Source organism: Scyliorhinus torazame, chromosome 30 (genome assembly GCF_047496885.1).
Source record: "Scyliorhinus torazame isolate Kashiwa2021f chromosome 30, sScyTor2.1, whole genome shotgun sequence".
Taxonomy (NCBI): Eukaryota; Metazoa; Chordata; class Chondrichthyes; order Carcharhiniformes; family Scyliorhinidae; genus Scyliorhinus; species Scyliorhinus torazame.
Window position 1 is genome coordinate 23,669,835 of NC_092736.1, and position 19,018 is coordinate 23,688,852.

At 48.9% G+C, this 19,018-nt stretch overlaps 1 protein-coding gene across 4 annotated transcripts in view; it reads left to right on the forward strand.

The window, feature by feature from the left end:
* lrrc61 (leucine rich repeat containing 61) overlaps nt 1-15,846 on the forward strand; it is a 65,337-nt gene extending 49,491 nt beyond the window's left edge. For all 4 annotated transcript variants that reach the window (XM_072492971.1, XM_072492966.1, XM_072492967.1 and 1 more), the window contains 2 exons: nt 14,890-15,012; nt 15,161-15,846. In XM_072492971.1, coding sequence (XP_072349072.1) covers nt 14,890-15,012; nt 15,161-15,246 — 209 coding nt within the window. In that variant the 3' untranslated portion in view covers nt 15,247-15,846. The remainder of the gene's footprint in view (nt 1-14,889; nt 15,013-15,160) is intronic.
* Nucleotides 15,847-19,018: the final 3,172 nt, after the last annotated feature.

Genomic DNA, 19,018 nt, shown 5'->3' on the forward strand with positions numbered 1-19,018 from the left:
TCCAATACTGCACCAAAACACACCGAGACATTTACACCCTCCAACACTGCACCAAAACACACCGAGACACTTACACCCCTCCAATACTACACCAAAACACACCGAGACATTTACACCCCTCCAATACTGCACCAAAACACACCGAGAAACTTACACCCTCCAATACTGCACCAATACACACCGAGACAGTTACACCCCTCCAATACTGCACCAATACACACCGAGACAGTTACACCCCTCCAATACTGCACCAAAACACACCGAGACACTTACACCCTCCAATACTACACCAAAACACACCGAGACACTTACACCCCTCCAACACTGCACCAAAACACACCGAGACACTTACACCCCTCGAATACTGCACCAAAACTCACCGAGACACTTACACCCCTCCAACTCTGCACCAAAACGCACCGAGACACTTACACCCCTCCAATACTACACCAAAACACACCGAGACATTTACACCCCTCCAACACTGCACCAAAACACACCGAGACATTTACACCCCTCCAACACTGCACCAAAACACACCGAGACACTTACACCCCTCCAACACTGCACCAAAACACACCAAGACATTTACACCCCTCCAATACTGTACCAAAACACACCGAGACGCTTGCACCCCTCCAATACTGCACCAAAACACACCGAGACATTTACACCCCTCCAATACTACACCAAAACACACCGAGACACTTACACCCCTCCAATACTACACCAAAACACACCGAGACATTTACACCCCTCCAATACTGCATCAAAACACACCGAGACACTTACACCCTCCAATACTGCACCAAAACACACCGAGACAGTTACACCCCTCCAATACTGCACCAAAACACACCGAGACACTTACACCCTCCAACACTACTCCAAAACACACCGAGACACTTACACCCCTCCAACACTGCACCAAAACACACCGAGACACTTACACCCCTCGAATACTGCACCAAAACTCACCGAGACACTTACACCCCTCCAATACTGCACCAAAACACACCGAGACACTTACACCCCTCCAATACTACACCAAAACACACCGAGACATTTACACCCCTCCATTACTGCACCAAACACACCGAGACATTTACACCGCTCCAATACTACACCAAAACACACCGAGACACTTACACCCCTCCAATGCTGCACCAATAGACACCGAGACATTTACACCACTCCAATACTGCACCAAAACACACCGAGACACTTACACCCCTCCAACACTGCACCAAAACACACCGAGACATTTACACCCCTCCAACACTGCACCAATACACACCGAGACACTTACACCCCTCCAATACTGCACCAATACACACCGAGACATTTACACCCCTCCAATACTGCACCAAAACACACCGAGACATTTATACCCCTCCAACACTGCACCAATACACACCGAAACACTTACACCCCTCCAATACTGCACCAAAACACACCGAGACATTTACACCCCTCCAATACTGCACCAAAACACACCGAGACAGTTACACCCCTCCAATACTACACCAAAACACATCGCGACACTTACACCCCTCCAATACTGCACCAAAACACACCGAGACACTTACACCCCTCCAACACTGCACCAAAACACACCAAGACACTTACACCCCTCCAACACTGCACCAAAACACACCAAGACATTTACACCCCTCCAACACTGCACCAAAACACACCGAGACATTTACACCCCTCCAATACTGCACCAAAACACACCGAGACACTTAGACCCCTCCAACACTGCACCAAAACACACCGAGACATTTACACCCCTCCAAAACTGCACCAAAACACACCAAGACATTTACACCCCTCCAACACTGCACCAAAACACACCAAGACATTTGCACCCCTCCAAAACTGCACAAAAACACACCGAGACATTTACACCCCTCCAACACTGCACCAAAACACACCGAGACACGTACACCCCTCCAACACTGCACCAAAACACACCGAGACACTTACACCCCTCCAACACTGCACCAAAACTCACCGAAACACTTACACCCCTCCAATACTGCACCAAAACACACCGAGACACTTACACCCCTCCAATACTGCACCAAAACACACCAACACACTTACACCCCTCCAACACTGCACCAAAACACACTGAGACACTTACACCCATCCAACACTGCACCGAAACACACCAAGACATTTACACCCCTCCAATACTGCACCAATACACACCGAGACACTTACACCCCTCCAATACTGCACCAAAACACACCGAGACATTTACACCCCTCCAATACTGCACCAAAACACACCGAGACATTTACACCCCTCCAATACTGCACCAATACACACCGAGACATTTACACCCCTCCAATACTACACCAAAATACACCAGACACTTACACCCCTCCAATTAGTAGTATTAGGGCAGCACGGTAGCATTGTGGATAGCACAATTGCTTCACAGCTCCAGGGTCCCAGGTTCGATTCCGGCTTGGGTCACTGTCTGTGCGGAGTCTGCACATCCTCCCCGTGTGTGCGTGGGTTTCCTCCGGGTGCTCCGGTTTCCTCCCACAGTTCAAAGATGTGCAGGTTAGGTGGATTGTCCATGATAAATTGCCCTTAGTGTGTCCAAAATTGCCCTTAGTGTTGGGTGGGGTTACTGGGTTATGGGGATAGGGTGGAGGTGTTGACCTTGGGTAGGTCACCGAGACACTTACACCCCTCCAACACTGCACCAAAACACACCGAGACACTTACACCCCTCCAATACTGCACCAAAACATCACCGAGACATTTACACACCTCCCATACTGCACCAAAACACACCAAGACACTTACACCCCTCCAACAGTGCACCAAAACACACCGAGACACTTACACCCCCCAATACTGCACCAAAACACACCGAGACACTTACACCCCTCCAATACTGCACCAAAACACACCGAGACGCTTACACCCCTCCAATACTGCACCAAAACACACCGAGACATTTACACCCTCCAACACTGCACCAAAACACACCGAGGCACTTACACCCCTCCAATACTACACCAAAACACACCGAGACATTTACACCCCTCCAATACTGCACCAAAACACACCGAGACACTTACACCCTCCAATACTGCACCAAAACACACCGAGACAGTTACACCCCTCCAATACTGCACCAATACACACTGAGACAGTTACACCCTTCCAATACTGCACCAATACACACCGAGACAGTTACACCCCTCCAATACTGCACCAAAACACACCGAGACACTTACACCCTCCAATACTCCACCAAAACACACCGAGACACTTACACCCCTCCAACACTGCACCAAAACACACCGAGACACTTACACCCCTCGAAGACTGCACCAAAACTCACCGAGACATTTACACCCCTCCAATACTACACTAAAACACACCGAGACACTGACACCCCTCCAAAACTGCACCAAAACACACCGAGACATTTACAACCCTCCAATACTGCACCAAAACACACCGAGACATTTACACCCATCCTGTACTGCACCAAAACACACCGAGACATTTACACCGCTCCAATACTACACCAAAACACACCGAGACACTTACACCCCTCCAATGCTGCACCAATACACACCGAGACATTTACACCCCTCCAATACTGCACCAAAACACACCGAGACACTTACACCCCTCCAATACTGCACCAATACACACCGAGACATTTACACCCCTCCAATACTGCACCAAAACACACCGAGACATTTACACCCCTCCAATACTACACCAATACACACCGAGACATTTACACCCCTCCAATACTACACCAAAACACACCGAGACACTTACACCCCTCCAATACTGCACCAATACACACCGAGACATTTACACCCCTCCAATACTACACCAAAACACACCGAGACATTTACACGCCTCCAATACTACACCAAAATACACCAGACACTTACACCCCTCCAATACTGCACCAATACACACCGAGACATTTACACCCCGCCAATACGACACCAAAACACACCGAGACACTTACACCCCTCCAATGCTGCACCAATACACACCGAGACATTTACACCCCTCCAATACGACACCAAAACACACCGAGACACTTACACCCCTCCAATACTGCACCAATACACACCGAGACATTTACACCCCTCCAATACTGCACCAAAACACACAGAGACATTTACACCCCTCCAATACTACACCAATACACACCGAGACATTTACACCCCTCCAATACTACACCAAAACACACCGAGACATTTACACCCCTCCAATACTGCACCAATACACACCGAGACATTTACACCCCTCCAATACTACACCAAAACACACCGAGACATTTACACGCCTCCAATACTACACCAAAATACACCAGACACTTACACCCCTCCAATTAGTAGTATTTGGGCAGCACGGTAGCATTGTGGATAGCACAATTGCTTCACAGCTCCAGGGTCCCAGGTTCGATTCCGGCTTGGGTCACTGTCTGTGCGGAGTCTGCACATCCTCCCCGTGTGTGCGTGGGTTTCCTCCGGGTGCTCCGGTTTCCTCCCACAGTTCAAAGATGTGCAGGTTAGGTGGATTGGCCATGATAAATTGCCCTTAGTGTGTCCAAAATTGCCCTTAGTGTTGGGTGGGGTTACTGGGTTATGGCGATAGGGTGGAGGCGTTGACCTTGGGTAGGTCACCGAGACACTTACACCCCTCCAATACTGCACCAAAACACACCGAGACACTTACACCCCTCCAATACTGCACCAAAACACACCGAGACATTTACACCCCTCCAATACTGCACCAAAACACACCGAGACGCTTACACCCCTCCAATACTGCACCAAAACACACCGAGACATTTACACCCCTCCAAGTCGATTTCGGCGGCGTGAGAACAGCTGGTGAGTGGTGAGTCAGTTTCAGCGGGAGCATTGCGGAAGGAGGTTGCTGGGAGGTAAGTCAACCTTTAAAAGCACTTGTCTTTGCAGGGGCAGGCCAGTCTATTTCGGCGGCGTGAGAACAGCTGGTGAGTGGTGAGTCAGTTTCAGCGGGAGCATTGCGGAAGGAGGTTGCTGGGAGGTAAGTCAACCTTTAAAAGCACTTGTCTTTGCAGGGGCAGGCCAGTCGATTTCGGCGGCGTGAGAACAGCTGGTGAGTGGTGAGTCAGTTTCAGCGGGAGCATTGCGGAAGGAGGTTGCTGGGAGGTAAGTCAACCTTTAAAAGCACTTGTCTTTGCAGGGGCAGGCCAGTCGATTTCGGCGGCGTGAGAACAGCTGGTGAGTGGTGAGTCAGTTTCAGCGGGAGCATTGCGGAAGGAGGCTGCTGGGAGGTAAGTCAACCTTTAAAAGCACTTGTCTTTGCAGGGGCAGGCCAGTCGATTTCGGCGGCGTGAGAACAGCTGGTGAGTGGTGAGTCAGTTTCAGCGGGAGCATTGCGGAAGGAGGCTGCTGGGAGGTAAGTCAACCTTTAAAAGCACTTGTCTTTGCAGGGGCAGGCCAGTCGATTTCGGAGGCGTGAGAACAGCTGGTGAGTGGTGAGTCAGTTTCAGCGGGAGCATTGCGGAAGGAGGTTGCTGGGAGGTAAGTCAACCTTTAAAAGCACTTGTCTCTGCAGGGGCAGGCCAGTCGATTTCGGCGGCGTGAGAACAGCTGGTAAGTGGTGAGTCAGTTTCAGCGGGAGCATTGCGGAAGGAGGTTGCTGGGGGTAAGTCAACCTTTAAAAGCACTTGTCTTTGCAGGGGCAGGCCAGTCGATTTCGGCGGCGTGAGAACAGCTGGTGAGTGGTGAGTCAGTTTCAGCGGGAGCATTGCGGAAGGAGGTTGCTGGGAGGTAAGTCAACCTTTAAAAGCACTTGTCTTTGCAGGGGCAGGCCAGTCGATTTCGGCGGCGTGAGAACAGCTGGCTGGTTAGTCAATTTCAGCAGGAGCTGAGAATTTTTATTTTTTTTTTTATTTTATTTTAAATTAATTTTTTAGGCGGGAACAGGAAGTCGACCCGCGGACGTCTGGGAAGACCCTCCCCAATAAATTCTGGTGGAGAGGAAACCCGAGACACTACACGTGTAGTGTCTCCCACCCGCCCTCCTCCTCTAACCTAATAATAAAACCCATTGGTCTGAGGTAAGTACCATATTTTATTATATTATTATTATTTTTTAGCCAGATCTTGGTAGAAAGTTAGAGGAATGGCAGGGAAGGGAGTGCAATGTTCCTCCTGCAGGATGTTTGAGGTGAGGGATGCAGTTAGTGTCCCTGCTGATTTTACCTGCAGGAAGTGCTGCCATCTCCAGCTCCTCCAAGACCGAGTTAGGGAACTGGAGCTGGAGTTGGAAGAACTTCGGATCATTCGGGAGGCAGAAGGGGTCATAGATAGCAGCTTCAGGGAATTAGTTACACCAAAGATTGGAGATAGGTGGGTAACTGTAAGAGGGACTGGGAAAAAACAGTCAGTGCAGGGATCCCCTGCGGTCGTACCCCTGAGAAACAAGTATACCGCTTTGGATACTTGTGGGGGGGGGGACTTACCAGGGGTAAGCCATGGGGTACGGGCCTCTGGCACGGAGTCTGTCCCTGTTGCTCAGAAGGGAAGGGGGGAGAGGAGCAGAGCATTAGTAATTGGGGACTCTATAGTCAGGGGCACAGATAGGAGATTTTGTGGGAGCATGAGAGACTCACGTTTGGTATGTTGCCTCCCAGGTGCAAGGGTACGTGATGTCTCGGATCGTGTTTTCCGGGTCCTTAGGGGGGAGGGGGAGCAGCCCCAAGTCGTGGTCCACATTGGCACCAACGACATAGGTAGGAAAGGGGACAAGGATGTCAGGCAGGCTTTCAGGGAGCTAGGATGGAAGCTCAGAACTAGAACAAACAGAGTTGTTATCTCTGGGTTGTTGCCCGTGCCACGTGATAGTGAGATGAGGAATAAGGAGAGAGAGCATTTAAACACGTGGCTACAGGGATGGTGCAGGCGGGAGGGATTCAGATTTTTGGATAACTGGGGCTCTTTCTGGGGAAGGTGGGACCTCTACAGACAGGATGGTCTACATCTGAACCTGAGGGGCACAAATATCCTGGGGGGGAGATTTGTTAGTGCTCTTTGGGGGGGTTTAAACTAATGCAGCAGGGGCATGGGAACCTGGATTGTAGTTTTAGGGTAAGGGAGAATGAGAGTATAGTGGTCAGGAGCACAGATTTGACATCGCAGGAGGGGGCCAGTGTTCAGGTAGGTGGTTTGAAGTGTGTCTACTTCAATGCCAGGAGTATACGAAACAAGGTAGGGGAACTGGCAGCGTGGGTTGGTACCTGGGACTTCGATGTTGTGGCCATTTCGGAGACATGGATAGAGCAGGGACAGGAATGGATGTTGCAGGTTCCCGGGTTTAGGTGTTTTAGTAAGCTCAGAGAAGGAGGCAAAAGAGGGGGAGGTGTGGCGCTGCTAGTCAAGAGCAGTATTACGGTGGCGGAGAGGATGCTAGATGGGGACTCTTCTTCCGAGGTAGTATGGGCTGAAGTTAGAAACAGGAAAGGAGAGGTCACCCTGTTGGGAGTTTTTTATAGGCCTCCTAATAGTTCTAGGGATGTAGAGGAAAGGATGGCGAAGATGATTCTGGATATGAGCGAAAGTAACAGGGTAGTTATTATGGGAGACTTTAACTTTCCAAATATTGACTGGAAAAGATATAGTTCGAGTACAATAGATGGGTCGTTTTTTGTACAGTGTGTGCAGGAGGGTTTCCTGAAACAATATGTTGACAGGCCAACAAGAGGCGAGGCCACGTTGGATTTGGTTTTGGGTAATGAACCAGGCCAGGTGTTGGATTTGGAGGTAGGAGAGCACTTTGGGGACAGTGACCACAATTCGGTGACGTTTACGTTAATGATGGAAAGGGATAAGTATACACCGCAGGGCAAGAGTTATAGCTGGGGGAAGGGCAATTATGATGCCATTAGACGTGACTTGGGGGGGATAAGGTGGAGAAGTAGGCTGCAAGTGTTGGGCACACTGGATAAGTGGGGCTTGTTCAAGGATCAGCTACTGCGTGTTCTTGATAAGTATGTACCGGTCAGACAGGGAGGAAGGCGTCGAGCGAGGGAACCGTGGTTTACCAAGGAAGTGGAATCTCTTGTTAAGAGGAAGAAGGAGGCCTATGTGAAGATGAAGTGTGAAGTTTCGGTTGGGGCGATGGATAGTTACAAGGTAGCGAGGAAGGATCTAAAGAGAGAGCTAAGACGAGCAAGGAGGGGACATGAGAAGTATTTGGCAGGAAGGATCAAGGAAAACCCAAAAGCTTTCTATAGGTATGTCAGGAATAAGCGAATGACTAGGGAAAGAGTAGGACCAGTCAAGGACAGGGATGGGAAATTGTGTGTGGAGTCTGAAGAGATAGGCGAGATACTAAATGAATATTTTTCGTCAGTATTCACTCAGGAAAAAGATAATGTTGTGGATGAGAATGCTGAGCCCCAGGCTAATAGAATAGATGGCATTGAGGTACGTAGGGAAGAGGTGTTGGCAATTCTGGACAGGCTGAAAATAGATAAGTCCCCGGGACCTGATGGGATTTATCCTAGGATTATATGGGAGGCCAGGGAAGAGATTGCTGGACCTTTGGCTTTGATTTTTATGTCATCATTGGCTACAGGAATAGTGCCAGAGGACTGGAGGACAGCAAATGTGGTCCCTTTGTTCAAAAAGGGGAGCAGAGACAACCCCGGCAACTATAGGCCGGTGAGCCTCACGTCTGTAGTGGGTAAAGTCTTGGAGGGGATTATAAGAGACAAGATTTATAATCATCTAGATAGGAATAATATGATCAGGGATAGTCAGCATGGCTTTGTGAAGGGTAGGTCATGCCTCACAAACCTTATTGAGTTCTTTGAGAAGGTGACTGAACAGGTAGACGAGGGTAGAGCAGTTGATGTGGTGTATATGGATTTCAGCAAAGCGTTTGATAAGGTTCCCCACGGTAGGCTATTGCAAAAAATACGGAGGCTGGGGATTGAGGGTGATTTAGAGATGTGGATCAGAAATTGGCTAGCTGAAAGAAGACAGAGGGTGGTGGTTGATGGGAAATGTTCAGAATGGAGTACAGTCACAAGTGGAGTACCACAAGGATCTGTTCTGGGGCTGTTGCTGTTTGTCATTTTTATCAATGACCTAGAGGAAGGCGCAGAAGGGTGGGTGAGTAAATTTGCAGACGATACTAAAGTCGGTGGTGTTGTCGATAGTGTGGAAGGATGTAGCAGATTACAGAGGGATATAGATAAGCTGCAGAGCTGGGCCGAGAGGTGGCAAATGGAGTTTAATGTAGAGAAGTGTGAGGTGATTCACTTTGGAAGGAATAACAGGAATGCGGAATATTTGGCTAATGGTAAAGTTCTTGAAAGTGTGGATGAGCAGAGGGATCTAGGTGTCCATGTACATAGATCCCTGAAAGTTGCCACCCAGGTTGATAGGGTTGTGAAGAAGGCCTATGGAGTGTTGGCCTTTATTGGTAGAGGGATTGAGTTCCGGAGTCATGAGGTCATGTTGCAGCTGTACAGAACTCTGGTACGGCCGCATTTAGAGTATTGCGTACAGTTCTGGTCACCGCATTATAGGAAGGACGTGGAGGCTTTGGAGCGGGTGCAGAGGAGATTTACCAGGATGTTGCCTGGTATGGAGGGAAAATCTTACGAGGAAAGGCTGATGGACTTGAGGTTGTTTTCGTTGGAGAGAAGAAGGTTAAGAGGAGACTTAATAGAGGCATACAAAATGATCAGGGGGTTGGATAGGGTGGACAGTGAGAGCCTTCTCCCGCGGATGGATATGGCTGGCACGAGGGGACATAACTTTAAACTGAGGGGTAATAGATATAGGACAGAGGTCAGAGGTAGGTTCTTTATGCAAAGAGTAATGAGGCCGTGGAATGCCCTACCTGCTACAGTAGTGAACTCGCCAACATTGAGGGCATTTAAAAGTTTATTGGATAAACATATGGATGATAATGGCATAGTGTAGGTTGGATGGCTTTTGTTTCGGTGCAACATCGTGGGCCGAAGGGCCTGTACTGCGCTGTATTGTTCTATGTTCTATGTTCTAATACTGCACCAAAACACACCGAGACATTTATACCCCTCCAACACTGCACCAAAACACACCGAGACACTTACACCCCTCCAATACTGCACCAATACACACCGAGACATTTACACCCCTCAAATACTACACCAAAACACACCGAGACACTTACACCCCTCCAATACTACACCAAAACACACCGAGACACTTACACCCCTCCAATACTACACCAATACACACCGAGACATTTACACCCCTCCAATACTACACCAATACACACCGAGACATTTACACCCCTCCAATACTACACCAAAACACACCGAGACACTTACACCCCTCCAGTACTGCACCAATACACACCGAGACATTTACACCCCTCCACTACTGCACCAATACACACCGAGACATTTACACCCCTCCAATACTGCACCAAAACACACCGAGACATTTACACCCCTTCAATACTACACCAAAACACACCGAGACATTTACACCCCTCCAATACTACACCAAAACACACCGAGTCACTTACACCCCTCCAATACTGCACCAATACACACCGAGACACTTGCACCCCTCCAATACTGCACCAATACACACTGAGACACTTACACCCCTCCAATACTACACCAAAACACACCGAGACATTTACACCCCTCCAATACTACATCAAAATACACCAGACACTTACACCCCTCCAATTAGTAGTATTAGGGCAGCACGGTAGCATTGTGGATAGCACAATTGCTTCACAGCTCCAGGGTCCCAGGTTCGATTCCGGCTTGGGTCACTGTCTGTGCGGAGTCTACACATCTTCCCAGTGTGTGCTTGGGTTTCCTCCGGGTGCTCCGGTTTCCTCCCACAGTCCAAAGATGTGCAGGTTAGGTGGATTGGCCGTGCTAAATTGCCCTTCATGTCCAAAATTGCCCTTAGTGTTGGGTGGGGTTACTGGGTTATGGGGATAGGGTGGAGGTGTTGACCTTGGGTAGGTCACCGAGACACTTACACCCCTCCAACACTGCACCAAAACACACCGAGACACTTAGACCCCTCCAATACTGCACCAAAACATACCGAGACATTTGCACCCCTCCAACACTGCACCAAAACACACCGAGACACTTACACCCCTCCAACACTGCACCAAAACACACCGAGACATTTACAGCCCTCCAACACTGCACCAAAACACACCGAGACACTTACTCTCCTCCAATACTGCACCAAAACACATCGAGACAGTTACAACACCAACACTGCCAGCACAAGTCCAGCAACCTGCCTCATGCCTCTTATTTATTTTCATGTTGAACTCCTTGTTAATTCTTCCGTTTGGTCTGCAAGTGATATTTGCCCCTTCTGCTTCCAATACTGATTTCAGTTTGAGCCTCCCCGCCATGCAACACTTTTCATCAAATTAATTATCGTTTCCACAAACCGCACGCATCTCTGATGAACTGAAAGTTCGGTTGAATTTGGATTACAGTAGAACACCTTTCCTGTGGTCAGAGACCCCAGGTTTTGGTGATTAGGGTTTACAGAGTGATGCCGAAACCCTACGTTTAGGAATTCTACAATAACCAAAGTTAATCGCACAGGATTTTGGGAGAACGGATGGAACTAGTTTTGAAGGAGGCACGATACAAACGGGTAGATGTGCGAACTGTAGTTCTCTCTGTAAGAGTGAAAACTCTTCAATCTACTCTTAAATTCCCACAGTGTAATTTCTTGATGAAACAGCAAGTGGTGTGATTACAATATAGGAATTTATAATGGAAATATATAACTGATAGAAATGATGACTGAATTATGTCTACACATTCTGGTTCACTTGCCCTCCAACTTGTAACCCTGTTTCACCTGAATACTATATCTGGGTTGTGACTGTTTCTTTATTCGTTTGTGTCAGCATTTATTGCCCAACTCTAATTGCCCTAAGGTGGTGGTGAGCTGCCTTCCATAGAATCAGTGCAGAAGGAGGCCAAACTGTCCATCAAGCCCTCACCGACCCGCCGAAAAAGCACTCCACTTAGGCCCACTCCCCCACCCTGGCCGGGATTCTCCGAAAATGGGGCTATGTCCCCCACGCCCGCCGGAAAATGGCCGCAAATCACTCCAGACTTTTTTCAAAAAGTCCGGAGTGATTCTCCCTGCACTTCTGGCCGCGGGTCCGTGCGGCGGTCATTTCCGCGCAGGCCCCTGCGCAACATGGCGGAGCCACACAGCGGGCCGGCGCAGAAGAAGATAGGCCTCCCCCGGATTATGTGCGCCTGCTGATCGGTAGCCCCCAACCGCGGGCCTTGCCATCGTGGAGGCCCCCCCCGCCCTGGAGTCTGATTCCCCCCGCCCCACCACCAGGACAGCCACTGCAGCCGGACCGCCGAGCTTCCGCCGGGTGAAACCATACGGGAACCATGCCGGCGGAACTCGGCGGGAACTCAGCCGGTCGACCGCGGAGAATCACCGCGGGGGCCTCTTTCAACGGCCCCCGACCGGCGCTGCGTCGACCACGCATGGCTGGCGGGCGATTCTCAGTCGCCAGAGAATCGTGTCCCTGCGTCGGACCCGATCGGGGGTCCGCCGACCCATTCTCCTCCCCCGCGCCGAGCACGATTGTCTCCGCAACCCCACGCATTGATCATGGCCAACCCACCTAACCTGCACACCTTTAGGCCGTGGGAGGAAGCCGGAGCACCCAGAGAAATCCCACGCGGACACGGGGAGAATGTGCAAACTCCATACAGTTACCCAAGGCCGGAATCGAACCTGGGTCCCTTGTGCTGTAAGGTACCAGTGCTTACCACTGTGCTACCCTTCCTGAACAGCTGCAGCCCATGTGGTGCAGGAACACCCACAGTACGGTTAGGAAGGGAGTTCCAGGATTTTGACCCAGCTACAGCGAAGGAACGGCGATATAGGCCTAATACATGTTGGTGCGTCACTTGGACGGAACTTGCAAGTGGTGGTGTTGCACTTGTCCCTCTAGGTAGAGGTTGCAGGTTTGGACGGTTTTGAAGGTTCTTTTGGAGAGTTGCTGCAGTGCATCTTGTAGATGGTACCCTCTGCTGCTACTGTGTGCCGGTGGTGGGGGGAGTGAATGTTTGAGCAATTCCATAGGATTAACCAAATAAAATGGTATAATACACCAAAATAATTTGCATTATCTGCTGTGGCTCAGTGAGTGGCAGCTCTCTCATTTCTGAATCACAAATGGCAAGAGTTTCAATCACCAGATCCAGGCTGACGCTTCAGCGCAGTGTTGGGTGCCATCGAGCCCCATCTGCCCTCGCAAGCGGTGTTAAAATTCTCACGTCGCCATCCCAGGAAGAGCAGGATAGGTTTACCTGGTCCCAGGGCCAATATTAATCCCTCAACCAACATTGCTAAAACTGGTCATTATCGGAACTGGATGTTTGTGGGGGTTTGCTGTGCGCAAATTGGCTGCTGTGTTTCCGTGGGGTGGCACAGTGGTTAGCACTGCTACCTCACATCTCCAGGGACCCGGGTTCAATTCCGGCCTCGGGTTACTGTCTGTGTGGAATTTGCACGTTCTCCCCATGTCTGCGTGGGTTTCCTCCGGGTGCTCCAGTTTCCTCACATCTAAAGATGTGCAGGTTAGGTGGAGTGGCTGTGCTAAATTGCCCCTTAGTGTCCAAAAGGTTAGGTGGGTTTACTGGGTTACAGGGATAGGGTTGAGGTGTGGGCTTAAGTAGGGTGCTCTTTCCAAGGGCCGGTGCAGGCTCGAAGGGTCAAATGGCCTCCTTCTGCACTGTAAATTCTATGTTCTATCACACACAAGACACAGGAGCAGAATTAGGCCATTCGGCCCATCGAATCTGCTCCGCCATTCAACCATGGCTGATATTTTTCTCATCCCCATTCTCCTGCCTTTTCCCCCATCCCCATTCTCCTGCCTTTTCCCCATAACCCCTGATCCCCTTATTAATCAAGAACCTATCTATCTCTGTCTTAAAGACACTCAGTGATTTGGCCTCCACAGCCTTCTGTGGCAAAGAGTTCCACAGATTCACCCCCCTCTGGCTGAAGAGAGTCCTCCTCATCTCTGTTTTAAAGGATCGTCCCTTCAGTCTGAGATGGTGCCCTCTGGTTCTAGTTTATCATACAAGTGGAGACATCCTCTCCATGTCCACTCTATCCAGGCCTCGCAGTATCCTGTAAGTTTCAATAAAATCCCCTCATCCTTCTAAACTCCAACAAGTGCAGACCCAGAGTCCTCAACCGTTCCTCATGTGACAAACTCTTCATTCCAGGGATCATTCTTGTGAACTTCCTCTGGACCGCACACGGTGTGAACTAGTTTAGGACATGAGGGGCGGGATTCACCGACCCCCCGCCGGGTCGGAGAATCACTGGGGGGCGGCGGCGTGAATCCCGCTCCGACACCGGCTGCCGAATTCTCCGGCGCCGGTTTTCGGGCAGGGGCGGGAATCACGGCACGCCTGTCAGGGTGCTGTGGGGGCACTCTTTCGCTCCGTACCGGCCTCTGTGAGGCTCCGCCATGGCCGGCGTGGAGAGGAAACCCCCTGCGCAAGCGCAGGAAGCACGGCGGGGGTTCTGTGCATGCGCCAGAACACACCGACGGTTCTGCGCATGCGCCAACTCATGCCGGCGCATGGCGGCCCTTTGGCGCCAGTTGGCACGCCGCCGGCCTAGCCCCTGGAAGTGAGGAGGATTCCTCAACTTCCGGGCGGCCCGACGCCGGAGTGGTTCGCGCCGCTCTTGGCGCCGGCGTCAGGCCGCCCCGCCAATTGCGGGAGAATCCCGGCCGAGGAGTTTGTGAAGGGCGCTATTTAAATTAAGGTTTGTTTTTTATTTTCAGACATGTGCAGCAGGGGCCCTGTTGGTGAACGACCCGGCCCTGAGAAGTGGGTTGAGGACAGTTACTGGAACCTCAAACCAACGTGGAAAACTCAGTCCGGCAAAGCTGTGGAGCGGTTTTATAGTAAGAGTTACTGTTTTTGCTGCTGTGCAATTTGGTGTTGGAGCACCTGACTCCATTTTAAATGTCGTTCAGCACAGTATCCTTCTTAAAAGTTCAATTATTTTGTGGACTGATTCTGACTGAACCTTTCCTTATTTTTGTCACACAGATATTTTGAAAGAATGCAGGGAGCTCAACAATAAGGCTGCTGATATCATAGCAAAAACAGAAAGGACCATCAGCAGTATAAAGTAACTGGGTAACCACGGACAATAGGCACAGTTACTTACAGAAACTCAAGGAATACTGAAACAAAATTCTATGGTTCTAACTGATAATACTGTCGTCTTCTCAACAAAACCGGATTTTCTTTTTAAAATTCAGGAATCCCTATCGAAACCGAAGAAGGGGATGTGGGTCGTTTTCTGTACAAATCTTTAGGTGTGGTAGTTCACGGACGCCTGTCTCCTCACCATGCCCCACACTTGTGGAGTGGTCTCTCTCTAATGCAGAGGGCTGCCTATGGTCCTTTGTGGACTATGGTTGATTACCAATGGGCGGGATATTTGCTTGTAAAAAAGACATCAAAGTAGCAGAACCATGTGAACCAGGAAATACGTCCAACCTGCACGGAATGAAATCTGTTTGTCTACCTCACTTGCTGCAGACGGGATTGTCTGTTTGAGTTTCACACTATCTAGACCCTCTCACTGTAACTTCACTATTTATTCCAAGCCATTTAGTCCAAAGAATGTTTTCTCTCTCTCGATATTTTGAGGTTTGGCAATTAATTTAGCTGGAATGAATCATTCACGTTTATACCTGTTGTGATTAAATAAACAATGATTTGTAGCATGTCAGCCTCTTGTGATATATTTTGAAATACAAGATCCATTTTGAACTACACTGTGTTTCCTGCCATCGCAAAATGGCCGCACAAGATGGCCGCCGGTATCCGTCTGCACGTGCACACTGGTCCACACACACATTCTGTTCTGTGGGGTAGGGGGGAGACGGTGTGTGAAGTAAATGACAAACTGCTTTTAACTATTTAAAGTGCACCCTTGCAAAATACAGTCTTTGAGAGCAGTGGAGCTTCATGTCTGGGTGTGTTTGAGGTTTAAGATGCTTCTGTGAGTATTTAACAAAAGGCGAACAAGGGCACAGCTCATAAGAGAGAGTACACAACCTAACCCTTCGATTTGGGTAGAGCGCTTTATCTAAAACTTGTGAAATGCTTCATCAACCCTGTTTTTAACCACCGTCAGAGTGTGGTTAGATTGTTTCCTGAAGTTCATAATGTTTCAAAGCATTTTTTGCTTTGCAAAAATATACTTAATTCATAAAATATCTGAAAGAACATTACAAACATTTCAAAATGGCCGTCACACAAAGTGCAATAATATTCAGGTTTTCTACATTGATCATTTTGCACTTTGAGGTGTTTCGATACAGTCAAAAGAACATTACAGACCTTTCAAAGCATTGATTCTTTACAAACTGGCTTCTCAACCCGAATCTTATCATTTTAAACAAAGGTTCTGTACAAACTGACACGCCACTTCCTCTCCTTTGTATCTGGCTTGCTTGAGTTAAAGGCAGACATTTCATTAACCTTCCTGATTACTCTTTGTCTATTACTTTTAAGTAACCTGTCTGCTTGAACAGCCAAGTCCCATTTTCTCCTCTCATTCTGAAAATATTCTGGTTTTGTTGTCTTGAAGACAAAATGGATGACTTCACACTTTCCCCACATCGAGCTCCACCCGTCACAGTTTAACCCACTCATTAAACCTTTTCCGTCCCTTTGTATATAGATTAGAATATGTGGGGGGGAGAGTGATAAGTAAGTTTACGGATGACACGAAGATTGGCAGATGGTTAATACTGAGGACGAAGGTCTTGGGAAGCAGGAAGCTACAGATGGGCTGGACAGATGGGCAGATCATGGCCTTTGGAATTTACAACATAGAACCTGCAGTGCAGAAGGAGACCATTCAGCCCATCGAGTCTGCACCGACCCACTGAAGCCCTCACTTCCACCCTAACCCCGTAACCCAATAACCCCTCCTAACCTTTTTTGGACACTAAGGGCAATTTAGCGTGGCCAATCCACCTAACCTGCACATCTTTGGACTGTGGGAGGAAACCGGAGCACCCGGAGGAAACCCACGCAGACGCGGGGAGAACGTGCAGACTCCGCACAGACAGCGACCCCGCGGGGAATTTAACCCTGAAAAGTGCAAATGATTCACTTTGGAAGGAGTAACATGACAAGGGAGTACTCGATGAATGGCAGGACACGAGGAAGCTCAGAGGGATCTTGGATCTTGGGTGCTCATCCCCGGATCCTTGAAGGTGGCAAGTCAGGTTAACAGGGTAGTGTGCAGTTCTGGTCACCTCACTATAGGAAGGATGAGATTTCACTGGAGAGGATGCAGAGGAGATTCACCAGGATGTTGCCTAGGATAGAGCATTTGGATGGCACTCTAGCACAGCCGTTAGCACTGTTGCTTCACAGCGTGGGATCCGGGTTCGATTCCTGGATTGGGACAATGATAGCGGAGTCTTCACGTTCTCCCCGTGTTTGCGTGGGTTTCCTCTGAATACTCCGGTTTCCTCCCACAAAGTACCCAAAGACGTGCTTGTTCGGTGAATTGGACATTCTGATATCTCCCTCAGTGTACCCAAATAGGCGCCAAAGTTGTGGTGACTAGGGATTTTCACAGTAACTTCATTGCAGTGTTAATGTAAGCCTACTTGCGACACTATTAAAGATTATTATATTATTTTAGCTATAAAGAGAGGCTGGATAAGCTTGGGTTGTTTTCTTTGGAGCAGAGACGGTTTAGAGGGGACCTGATTAAGGTGTATAAGATTATGAGGGGTATGGACAGGGTGGATAGGAAGCAGCTGTACCCCTTAGTTTAATGAGGGGCATAATTTAAGATGAAAGGCAGAGTACAGGAATGAAATAGAGAATCTGGTGAACTGGTGCGACGACAATAATCTCTCCCTCAATGTCAACAAAACGAAGGAGATTGTCATCGACTTCAGGAAGCGTAATGGAGAACACGCCCCTGTCTACATCAATGGGAACGAAGTAGAAAGGGTCGAGAGCTTCAAGTTTTTAGGTGTACAGATCACCAACAGCCTGTCCTGGTCCCCCCATCCCCACCCCATGCCGACACTATAGTTAAGAAAGCCCACCAACGACTACTTTCTCAGAAGACTAAGGAAATTTGGCATGTCAGCTATGACCCTCACCAACTTCTACAGATGCAGCATAGAAAGCATTATTTCTGGTTGTATCACAGCTTGGTATGGAGCCTGCTCTGCCCAAGACCGCAGGAAACTACAAAAGGTTGTGAATGTAGCTCAGTCCATCACGCAAACCAGCCTCCCATCCGTTGACTCTATCTATAATTCCCGGTGCATCAGAAAGGCAGGCAGCATAATTAAGGACCCCAAGCACCCCAGACATACTCTCTTCCACCTCCTTCCATCAGGAAAAAGATACCAAAGTTTGAGGTCACGTACCAACCGACTCAAGAACAGCTTCTTCCCTACTGCCATCAGACTTTTGAATGGACCTACCTCGTATTAAGTTGATCTTTTCTCTACACCTTGCTATAACTGTAACATTATATTCTGTAGTCTCTCCTTCCCTATGTACGATATACATTGTTTGTACAGCATGCAAGAAACAATGCTTTTCACTGTATACTAATGTATGTGACAATAATAAATCAAATCAAAGAAGGTTTAGAGAAGGAAAACCTTTTTCACCCAAAGGGTGGTGGGAATCAAGAATGCACTGCCTGACGGTTGCAGAGGCAGGTGTCATGTGAGAGTACCTTTAAGAAATGGCGGTTTATTAAATAGCTGTAGTGGATGTACCTTTAAGAAATGGGTGTTTATCAGTGATGTCAGAGTGTGGGTGGAGCTGGGCTGTCTGTGTGCTTTTACTTTCACTTTGGGCTTGCAGCTACAGGGTGTGTTTTAGTTTTGTTTTAGATTTGGAGAA